Source organism: Hyaena hyaena, unplaced genomic scaffold (assembly GCF_003009895.1).
Source record: "Hyaena hyaena isolate Hyena2069 unplaced genomic scaffold, ASM300989v1 scaffold_2, whole genome shotgun sequence".
Lineage (NCBI taxonomy): Eukaryota > Metazoa > Chordata > Mammalia > Carnivora > Hyaenidae > Hyaena > Hyaena hyaena.
The window spans coordinates 3,172,978-3,185,084 of NW_024080634.1; the positions used below are offsets into that span (position 1 = coordinate 3,172,978).

The following is a 12,107-nucleotide window of genomic DNA, read 5'->3' on the forward strand; positions in this document are numbered from 1 at the left end:
CGTAGAGAGAGAAGGAGACAGAATCTGAGGCAAGCTCCAGGCTCTGAGCTGTTAGCACAGAGCCAGACTTAGGGCTCGAACTCATGAACTATGAGATCATGACCTGAGCTGAATTCGGACACTTAACTGACTGAGCCACCGAGGCACCCCCTAAATATTATTCTAAACAGTGACACATGGCAGCCATTTCATTGAGACCCAGAACTTCACAGTAGGCTCACACATTCAGTGATGTCTTAGAGGCAGTAAGACCAATTTAAAAAAAGGAAGTCTATAAATATTAGAAACAAAAGTTAACTCTCTTTTTTGCTAGTTATAGGATTGTGTATTTAACAAACCTAAGAGATTTTAGCAAAAAGAAGTAGTTTTTATAGAAGTTGGGTAAGATAGCTGAATACAGCATAAATGATTATTAAAAGCAAAATTTTTCTCTGTGCTTGAAATAAACACCTAAATATGGAAATAGGGAAACATTCCATTTAAAATAATGGCAGAAATGATAAGACTCCTAAGAAAACATTTACTAAGAAAAGTAATTATTTACATGAAGAAAGTGATAAAATCTTATTAAAGGAAATATTTGTTGAGTTGAACAAACTCTATCGACATACTATTGTCCTTGTTGGGCTAATGCAGTTGCAGCTTGGTGCCCAGTACGGTTGTTTGTAGAATAGGTAAGTGATCTTAAAATTCATAGGGGAGAAAAACAAACATCTGTGACTAGCCAGAGTTTAAGAACAGAAAAGCCTTGCCAGATAACCAGACCTTACCACAGAGCCAGTGTGATCCGATCACTGTTCTATTGACCTGGGAACTGTTCATAGTAGATAATCCAGAAATAGGCATCACTTCGTATAAACATTTATTATACAGCATATTTTTTAGTTTTGTGACAAGAGGCTGGATTGGTTAATAAAACTGTATTCTATTAATTTCAAGCATAGAACTCAGTGACTCGACATTTTATGTACATTATGAAATGATCGCCATGGTAAATATAATCACCGTCTGTCATCATACAGAGTTATTACAGTACCATTGACTATATTTCCTATGCTGTACTTTACATCCCCTATGACTTATTTATTTTATAGGTAGATGTTTGTACCTCTTAATGCCCTTCACCTACTTTATCCATCGCCCCCAATCCCCCCCACAGCCTGTTTTCCCTGTATTTAGGTGTCCGTTTATGTATGTTTTGTTTTGTTTGTTCATTTGCTTTGTTTTTTGGATTCCGCATATAAGTGACCTCATATGGTATAAAAATGTAGAATTTCTTATACCATATGTAAAGATATTATACACAAGTGAACAGAGTAATGATAACCTAAAAAAATCGACAATTGACAGACAAACAGTGAAGATGTAATATACAGTGAGCTCTTATAAACTGAGAAGCATGTAGTCCATCAGAAAGCTTAGCAAAGGATGTGAATAAGTAATTTATGTACGAATCCAAATGACAAAGAAACTTATGCAAAAAGACTCTCAAGCTCACCGTTAGTGAAGTTCAGACCCCACTGGTGAGGTTTCAGTGCTGAACTATAGGAAGACTGGGGTGTGCTCTTCACTGAGGCAGAAAGCTGGTTTCCGTAGCCCATTTCCCACTTTATGAGATTTTCTTATTTTCTCAAAGAATAGTGTTGACTCTTAACGCTTTTAACATCTTTATAGATTTTTTTAATAAAATAAATAATAAATAAATAAATAAATAAAATTTATTTTTTAATAAAATAAAATGTTTATTTTATTTTCGAGAGACAGAGGTCACAAGCAGGGAAGGAACGGGGTGGGGGAGGGGGGGCAGAGGATCCAAAGCAAGCTCCACACTGACAGCAGAGAGCCCAGTGCAGGGCTGGAAACCACAAACCGCGAGCTCATGACCTGATCCAAACTTGTACGCTTAACCACCCATGTGCCCCCAACATTGTTAGAGATTTTTCATTTTTGTTGTATGCGATGCTTTTTATTGTGTTTCATGTTTTCTACCTTGAGTTAACTCCAGCAATATGGATTCTTTTCTGTGAAACTTAATTTTCTTTTTGGGACACTACTTGATGTGGCTCATTTAAGATTGTAAGTCATGGCATTTTAACTGGGGTAGCTGCTCTTATGTTTTGCTGTCTCAAATAAAATTTTTCTTAAGATAGGCTTAAAAAAATAAAGCATCCTCACACTTTTAATATCTAGACTAAAAGAAATGAATTTGGGTGCACATTTTCACGCGGAAGAGTTACTTGTTACTTGTGAATATGCACAGTTATGGTTTGCATAAAGTAATTTCTGGTGGCAGTACTTTCCCTTTCTTTTGCTTACCCTTCTTTGAGAGAACATACATTAAAGCTCATTGCACCAAAACTAATGTAACATTGTCAACTCTACTTCATTAAAAAAAGAAAGAAAGAAAGAAAGACTACCCTGACAGCAAGGAGACTGCTTAGGATTCTCTCTTTACTCTCTCTGCCCCTCCCCCACTTGCACTGTCTCTCTCTCTCTCTCAAAAATAAATAAGCTTAAAAGATAATTAAAGAGAGGTGCCTGGGGGCGCCTGGGTGGCTCAGTCGGCTAAGCGTCCGACTTCGGCTCAGGTCATGATCTCACGTTCGTGGGTTCAAGCCCCGCTTTGGGCTCTGTGCTGACAGCTAGCTCAGAGCCTGGAGCCTGCTTTGAATTCTGTATCTCCCTCTCTCTCTCTGACCCTCCCCTGCTCACGCTGTCTGTCTGTCTGTCTCTCTCTTTCCAAAATAAATAAAACATTACGAATTTAAAAAAAAATGAAAAACAAAGAGAAGCACCCAGGTGGTTCATTTGGTTGAGCATCTGACTCCACCTCAGGTCATGATCTCACAGCTCATAAGGTTAGAGCCCCGCATCAGGCTTCGTCAGCACAGAACCAGGAGCCTGCTGCCTCAGATCCTGTGTCTCCCTCTCTCTGCCCCTCCCCCCAGTTGCACTCTGTGTCTCTCTCAAAAATGACATTAAAAAAACTAAAGAAAGAAAAAATAATAAAAATGTAAGTAGGAAAATGCTCACTGCAAGTTACACTTGACCATTTATGTCTGAGTACCTTTTTCAAAAAATGAATACATTTGTAAACTCAATTAATTATCACATCTTTAAAGGTATAATAGAACTATAGTGCCATAGCCTGTCATGTCTCCGGGGTGGGGTTATAGAAGCCCACAGAGGAGTTGATGTAATCTAGTCAATATCAATAGAAATAAACTTTTCTTTTCCTGCTCCTCCTCCCCACCATCTTTTTAGGGGAAACATGGGGCTTGAACTCAGGACCCTGAGATTAAGAGTTGCATGTACCCACTGAGCCAGCCAGGTGCCCCTTCCTCTAACATCTGTATTACGACATAATTCACACAATAAAATTCCCCCTTTTCAGTGTATCACTCACTGGTTTTTAGTGTGTTCACAGAGTCATGAACCATTGCCACTATCTGATTTTGGCACATTTTCACTACCTCGGAAAGAATCCCATTAGATATCCAAAGTGCATATCCTGGCATTCAGACTGGGGATTACCTCATGTATCCCATAAGTAAAGAATGACACAATAAAAAGTGTTTTACTTTGATACAAAACCTTGTCAGTATTCCCAGGTGGCTTCCTATAGCTTGGTAAACAAATTTTGGTTTGGTGTGCTTTGTATTCTTCTGTTTTTTTGTTCTCCCCGGATTAAGGGAGCCGACTGTTCTGTTGTGTGGGTGGGTGTGGTGGTTTAGGGAAGGTTCTTTTATGGTCTGAATCATTCCAAGCCCTTGATGTTGGTTTGCAGGGCGCTAGCTGATATGAACAATGATGGGCGAATGGATCAAGTGGAGTTTTCCATAGCGATGAAACTTATCAAGCTGAAACTGCAAGGGTATCAGCTCCCTTCCGCGCTTCCCCCTGTCATGAAACAGCAGCCAGTTGCTATTTCTAGTGCACCAGCCTTTGGTAAGTCTTGTAAAGGACTCAGTTCCTATATTTCACTGTATATTTTAAAAATAAATATTTTCCTTTTTTCCCCTTTTCAGTTTGTAGCCTTGTGCAATTTTAGGAGGCAGTTCTGTCTGAAAAGTGATGGTCCTGTGCAGGCAGATGGTGCTGGAAGAGAAGCATGTTCACATCTGCACCCTAGGATGTGTTAAAGAGCAGAAGTTCAGCTGAGTAAATTTGAAGATGAAATGGGCTTTAGTAAGCGATTCATGAATTGGGCGGCACCCATCTAGCAAGCAGAGGGGAAGGATTTTATAGGAAGGAGGGTGGGGCAAGAAAGTTGTTAGCACAAGGAAAGAAAAGATTGCACCTGGCAAGATCACTTTCCCTTGAGTGGAAAGGTCAGGGGGTCTTATCTGGTCCATTATCTCATTCATCTTCCTTTTGGGGATAGGGGGATGGACAGGGCCCACGGGACAGAGGACCTCATAGATGCTGATGAGAAAATTCTGGACTGACGAGTTAAGACTGCATTTCTGGGGGAGGTCGAAACTACCATTAGGTTGGGTATTTAGCCCCAGATTTGGTGACTTGGCCTAAGTGACACCATTTAGGTCCTATGGTTTTCTTTTTAACAGATGCTAGTAATCAAGATGAAAGCCAAGGTACAGAATGTCAGGGCAAAAGGAATAAGCTTGCAGTCTGCTATTGCATCTTTTGCCCTTTTTTTTTTTTAATGTTTATTTATTTTTGAGAAAGGAAGAGACACAGAGTGTGAGCAGGGGAGGGTCAGAGAGAAAAGGAGACCCAGAATCCAAAGCAGGCTCAGAGCCTGACGTGGGGCTCGAACCCACAAACCATGAGATCATGACCTGAGCTAAAGTTGGCCCCTTAGCCAACTGAACCACCCAGGCGCCCCCATCTTCTGCCTTTTTATTGCTCTTATTGCATCCTTGACCCTTCACAGTGCTACATGCTTCCTTCTGGCTTCTGTTTCCATAACATCTTTTATTTTCCCCTGTGCATAAACAGCTCCCTTAGATTATGGTATCTAGCAATATATTTTTAAATTCATGGTATTGAGACAATTGGCCACATTTAGAACAAAATGAAGCAGGGAAAAAGATAAACATTATGTCAGTTAAAAACACAATTCCATAAAAAGATATCCTTAAGCCAGATATTTTTCTTAAAACCGAGTCAGTAATTAGTTGATAAAGATCACCAACAGTTCTGATTTCTTCTCTGTTCTCACCTTAGACTTTAATTATTTACATTGATTTAAAGATTGCAGTAATCAGATCTAAAATCTGACTCATGAGAAAGTTCTTCAGCAGTTTAAGCAGAACACAAAAATTGTTGACTAGAGTTTCCCTTTCTTCCTGATATATCTGACAACAGGTGACAGGTGAAATAGGTTTGGGAGGGAGCTAGTCAATAATAAGGCAGGTTGTCTCTGATACAATTAATGATAAGCTGAGATAAATAAATGCCGTGGCTTTGCTTAATAGATTTGCCATTAAAAACACACTAAGCATTGCCTTTCTCTTGGTGAGGTTTAGCCACAAGACCGGTGGTTAGAAGGTGAAAGGTAGCCACAAGTATAAGGCAAAAGGTGCAGGTCAAGCAAATAGGATAGTGATCCAAGAGAAGAAGGGAAAACTCGGGAAATCACACAGGAGCACAGGCGAGGAAGAGCAGGGGTGAAGAGTACAGTCCGCTCCTAGTGCCCGCGGCCCTTGGTCTTGTCCATTGTGTTCCCAGTCCTGAGCTCTTGGCTAGCCGGCTTTTTTCAGTGGCAGTGGCTCTGAATCTCTTGAAGGTCCCTGTAGCCACCACTTGGTCCCATGGGTTAAAACAGCTAAAAGGTGTTTGGTTGTCTTTTGGCTTCCCTTCCGGGGCTGCAAGAAGAAACTTCAGAGGGGAGGAAGAGTCAGATAACCAGAGGCATCCCATTTCCTCTTTTTGCCTCAAACCCCGGGGTCAGTAATTCTTCCTCTAACATTTAATGTGTCTTCTCTTATTCCATTCTGCAGCAGGACTTTGCTGATTTATTCCCACAAGGTTGCGGCCTCGCTGCCCAGGGGGTTTTACCGTCACTTAAGTAACCTGTCCCTGCCTCTAAGGGAAGCTGGGATCGCTGAGCCGCCATTCCGCCAGTCGGTCCCGAGCTCTTCCCCTCGGGCTTCCCCACCGCCTTTCCTCCCCTCTCCCCCATCACACCAGCATCCTCAGGAAGTTAGTTTCAAGAGAGGAATCCCCAGGGAATATCAGAACGGGAGTGAAGTTAAAAAGTACATTGTGCCCTAACCAAGTGTGCCCAGGTTTACCCAAAGATCTGACCTTTGCTAGTCTTTCTAGTTCCACCTCTCAACTCGATCCCAGGTAATTTTTTTTAATACTTCTTACATGGCTGCTTTTGAGAAGAGAGTAATTTGTTACTACTGTCATTATTTTCTAATTAGTATTAAAAAATTATCTGACCATGCATTTCCTGGCCCTTACACATTATACCTTCATGTGTATTTTATTTGGTCACAACAGTAACCCTAAAATACGCAGAAATTATTAGGCCTGTTATGAGGGAATGGAGATTCTAGGAAGATTCTAGAAAGGAGATTCAGTTTGAGACCATATTTCTAAAACAGGAGGGAGAGCCTGTCCAAACACACAGTTTTCTAAAGGTTTCCTTATTTCACTTCCCACCGTCGTTATCCCCAAACCATATGGGCGGCATGGAGCATGACTCTACCTGGGTTCATTGCGTGGGTGCGAAGGCACATGTTAACATGTGGAATTGAGGCCGACTCGGGGTTGAGCGACCCTTTTGTTCAACTCCCCTACGTGAAGGAGAGGAAAATGGGGTGCAGTGATACTGTGACTTTCCTAAGGGCAGCCAGCTGTATTCCAGGAAATTCTATGAGTGTGCCTGGTATCTTCTTCCCTCAGAGTGTTTGCACACAGCATAATTCTTCTTTGACTCTGAATCCAAGTGTTACAGGGAGGGGTTATTTGTCTTTTGCTTGTTTGTTCATTTGCCAGATCCCATGGTGTTATTAGATTAAACCGTTATTTTTAAACCCCAACTGTGCGTCCTACTTGCTGGCAACATGCGGGTGAGCAAGATATCATGGCTCCTACTGCTATGAAGCTTTGTGTTAAGTTGGGGAAGGCAAGCACCTAGATGAATAATTTCAGGGCAAGGTAAGAGCACTCAGTTCTGTAAAACAGGGTAATATGATAGAGATATTGATGGGACAGGTTGATTAGAGAAGGATTCTCTGAGAAGAGGTGGCTTTGAGCTTAATTAGAGATGGGAGCCATGTGAAGGAAGACCTAGGAGAGAACGTTCCAGGCAAAAGGAATAGCAGTTGCAAAGGTCCTAAGGCAAAAATGAAGTTGCTATGTGCAAGAAACAGAAATGAGAGCACTGTAGCTGAGATGTTGGTGGCCCTTCAGGTCAGAGTCGTAAGGCAAGAGCCATGTAGTTTAGGGCCTCATAAAACCACTGAGGAGTTAGAATTTTTTTTCATTCTTTTTTTTAAAGTTTATTTCTTTATTTTGAGAGAGAGAGAGAATACAAGCAGGGGCAGGAGAGAGAGGGAGAGGGAGAGACAGAATCCCAAGCAAGTTCTGCGCTGTTAGCACAGAGCCCGATGAAGGGCTTGAACTCACAAACTGTGAGATCATGACCTGAGCAGAGCTCAAGAATTGGACATGTAACCAACTGCGCCACCCAGGCACCCCTAGAATTTTTTTTTTTCCTAAGTGCAATGGAACGCTACAGAGAGCTTAGGGGGTAAAGGAGTACCTGCTTGGTAGACATTTAGAAAAAATAATCTGTGTCATCTGAAGACTGGATTGCAAGGGGACAAGAGTAGAATCCAGGAAATCAGTGAGGACGTTTTTGCCATGGGCAAGAGGTAGTGGGGATTTAGATCTGGGTGGTGATAATGTGGAAGAAAAGTAAATCCAGTTTTGGTCATGTAAAGTATGAGGGGCCTGGTGGATTTCCAAGGAGGCAGATGAATCCATGGGTCTAGAACTCCGAGGAGGGATCCATCAGCTTTGGGAGAATTTGAGTGTGGATGGCATTGAAAGCCCTTGCACTGGATAGAATACCCTAGAATGTGTAACTAGAGCAGGTAGGAGACCTGGGACCAGGCCTTACCATGCTGTGGCATTCTGAAAGGTGTAGTAAAAGGGAAGAAGCCAGAAAGAGTGAAATAGGAGAAGGTTGGTGTCCCAGTAGCCAAGAAAACGTTTTTCAAGGAGGGAGAACTCCATGTTTGATTTGCTTCTGAGAGATTGAGTAGTAGGACAAAAAAATGATTGGGTTTTACAAGACAGATTTGTATATGACCTTGAAAAGCAGTTTCGTTAGAGTGGTGGAGACTTAAGCCTGGTCAGAGACTTGGAAAAGGGAGAGTTCTACCATAAAGGAGAGAGGAAGCTGAAGGCTGGTATGTTTAGGATGAGAAGCACTCCTGCACTTTCAGAGAAGTGAGGGAAAACCCAGTAGTTGAAGAGAGATGGGAAAATTTCAGGAATTAAAATTTAGCAGAGTTCAGAGAAATGGTATCTAAAACACAGCCTCCAGTAGATGTATTTCTTTAGAAATATTTAGAAACTACTCATTCAGAAAAGGTAGTCAACTGAGAAAAGGATGGTAGTCTTTGTAGTGGCTATTTAAAAGCAGGCCGAACAAGGCTTCCTTATGGAACAAGCCCGTATCCTGAGGAGAAATGACTCAAAACTGAGCAGGGCAGCGACACAGACACGAAAGAATGAGAAGGTCCAGACCAACGTGGGGGTGGAGGACAGGGACTGGAAATCCCAGGAAGCGAGGCTCACGTAAAAATGAGCCACAGGCAGTATCAGGCAAGATCAAATCCCACGCAAAGTTATTATTAGCAAAAGGAGAATAAAGAGCTGCTAACAGCCCTGTGGACAATGAGAGCACCCCAGGGGAACCTACAATTTTGAAACAAGCTGAAAAATACTAAGAAAATGACACAAGTCATGAAAGAACAACACAATCCGAATTTCAAAGCCTCAGAAATAAGGCGACAGAACTCAGAAAAGAATGAGAAATAAAAAGAAAAGTCGTTTCAGAACTGGCGACAAACAAGAAGCAGCACAAGAGATGCTATCAGAAGAGAAACAAGGTGAAAAGAGGAAGATTTCAAACATAAAGAGGAAAGGAACAAGAGACAAAAAGGATTTGAGAAAAAGTGACCGATAATGAAGGCAAAGGAAATTGAATATATGGTAGCTGGAAGTCCCCAATGAAGGAAACCGAAGCAAGGAAAGAGAACGAATGATAAAGACTACTTGCTGGAAATAAAAGATTTGACACTTTATTTGAAAGAATATGTCATATGCTTGAGATGTCAACCTGGAGAAACCAACGCAAAAGATAAATTCTACGAAAACAAAAAATTATTTGGGTATACAGAAAAAGAAAGCACATGACTTACAAAGGGAAGAAAATTGGAACATCTTCAGACTTTTCGATAGCAGTGCTTGATGCCAGAAGTAAGTGGAGTAACATATTTAGGATTATCGAGGAAAGATAAAGCCAAGAATTTTGCATCCAGAAAAACCATGCCATCAAATTTTCCAACTCTCCAGACACTAACTTATTTTCTTATAATTAATTCTGAGGGTAACTACTGGATGTAGCATCAGATTCCAAGGGTTGAAGGACCCAGTCGCGCAAGGCTGCCCTCACTTCACACTTGAGTCACAAGCACTCAGTCCCCAGAGTACCCGGACTTCTGTCCGACTTGACTACAAGACACACACCCTTCTTCCCCTTTCTAAATTTGCTAGAACAGCTCACAAAACTCAGACATTTGCTTAGGTTTACCAGTTTGTTATAAAGTATATGACAGGATACATACAGATGAACAGGCAGATGAAGGGGTGTATAAGGGCGAGGCCCAGAAGGGTCCTGCGTGTAAGCGCTTCCATCCTGATGGAGTTGGGGTGTGCCGCCCTCCCAGCATGTGGATGTGTTTACCAGCGTGGAAGCTCTCCAAAGACTTCATTACATTGGTGTGATTGATTACATCCTTGGCCATTGATTCACTCAATCTCCAGCCCCTCTGCCCTCCCCTGAGGTCTTTGTGGAGGTGGGGAGGGGTGGGATGTGACCAAAAGTTGCAACCTCTAACTGTGCTTTGGTCTTTCCTATGATCAGCTCCCATCCTGTAGCAATTCCGGGCCTCCCCAGCCACCAGTCCCCTTATTCAAATACAAAAAGACACTCCTATCCTTACAGAGATTCCAGGGGTTTTAGAAGCTCTTGTGTCAGGAACCAGGGACCAAGCCCAAATACTATGTAACAAAAGATGTTCCTATCAGTCAGGAAATCACAAGGGTTTTAGGAGCTCTGCCAGGAACCAGGGACAGAGACCAGATAGATATTTCTTTCTATGGCACAATATCACAAGTTCAGACAGAGAAACAAAAAAGAAATTTTTTTTCTTATCATTTCTTCATTCTTTGGTTAGAATACTCTAATAGCCAAAGAGAAACTCCCCCATGAAATGTCTGGTTACTCTGAGGTTGAATATATAAAAAGGCAGGCTAAATGTTTGATTTCTTTTCCTCCTTTATTTATACTAGTTGTCACAATAAATTGATTACCTGTGGTGACCAATTAGGATTTTGTTCAGTATCATTATGAATTCATAAATTTATTTCATGCCGTTGCAGTTATTATTCTTACCAGTCCTCAACTTTGGCCAGTAGGTCCCTTTTCAAGCTGGTCTTGTACCCTTACGATGTGATCCTTGACATAATTTTTGGTGCTCCCCAAAATGATTGTGAGCTTACATATTTGTTTTTTTCTGAATTTCTATTTTAAATGCAAGTATGTTATGGCTGGAAAGTGAGTTTCTCCTTTAAACAGTCCTGGATTAATGACCATCGAATGTTGAAAGGTGATTCCGTGTGACCTTTGTTGGGATTTCTCCTTCCTAGGAATAGGAGGTCTCGCCAGCATGCCACCACTTACAGCTGTTGCTCCAGTGCCAATGGGATCCATTCCAGTCGTCGGAATGTCTCCACCTCTAGTATCTTCTGTTCCTACAGCAGCAGTGCCTCCCCTGGCTAACGGGGCCCCCCCTGTTATACAGCCTCTGCCTGCATTTGCTCATCCTGGTACGTGACCTGCTGAATCCACACACTGACTTTTTACGACTTGTGTTTTACTCTTCGTTCTTGCTAAATCTTGTCTTCACTTTCTGATTGTATTTGATTGGCACTTTATTCCAGGGGAAGATACCTTCCTTTTTTAAATTTAATACCTCATTTTTTTCCCGACCCACTGAATAGGATGTGCTAGGCTAGAGAGAAGTAAAGGAGAATGAAATGATGGCGCTCTGGTACCATTATGGACAAAGGTGAACTGAACAGCTAAAACCAAGAGCATAATTTCCTTTCAAGGGCTTGACAGGAGCGACTCCAGGTTGATCAGTAGTTGAAGAGTTTCCCTTCCCATGTGTCAGTTACTACTTTTCTTCAGCTGCTATGAATTGCTAATAAACAAGTCATTCCCTTAGAATGTGGGGAGAAAAAAAGCACAGCATATTTCTGTTTTTTGAGGAGGCGGAGTGACTCAGGAGGAAGAGGGAAGGAAGTTGATTAAATGGCTAAATATATTGAAGACAGAGTAATACCTGCTTGCTTCATTGATGGAAAGGACTAAAAAGTTCCTGGTGTAATTAGTTTCCTTTTGAGACTTTATTAGAAGTCGTTTTTGCCTTTAGTGAAAAGAAAGCATAAACCGTAGATGTGGTCTGCAAGTCTTAATGAATTCTTATCCAGTGAGTAAAGTATTTTTTAAAAAAAGTACTTTGGATATGTCTGTGTAATTCAGTAGTGATGATAGCCTGGATTTTAGCCATGGGTAATGATTATATTTGAATCACGATTTCTCTGCCCAGTTCCCTGGATTTATTCTATCTGTCAAGATCTGTCTGTAAGCTATAGCCAAAGGCTCTAAATGTACCACTTTTTAAAATTAATTAATTAATTAATTAATTAATTTAAGATGTTCTTGTCCCATGTAGTTCATCTTTTACACAAGGCCATGGCTATAGATGTGATGGCAGCTGAGAAAGTTGTTGCAGTTACTTTTCTAATAGCATCTGTGAATCCATGTGCTC

General features: G+C 41.4%; 1 protein-coding gene across 4 annotated transcripts in view; it reads left to right on the plus strand.

Annotated features, from left to right (window-relative positions):
- Window positions 1-12,107, plus strand: part of ITSN1 (intersectin 1) — a 221,074-nt gene that overhangs the window by 79,973 nt on the left and 128,994 nt on the right. For all 4 annotated transcript variants that reach the window (XM_039228609.1, XM_039228593.1, XM_039228583.1 and 1 more), the window contains 2 exons: window positions 3,788-3,948; window positions 10,921-11,100. In XM_039228609.1, coding sequence (XP_039084540.1) covers window positions 3,788-3,948; window positions 10,921-11,100 — 341 coding nt within the window. The remainder of the gene's footprint in view (window positions 1-3,787; window positions 3,949-10,920; window positions 11,101-12,107) is intronic.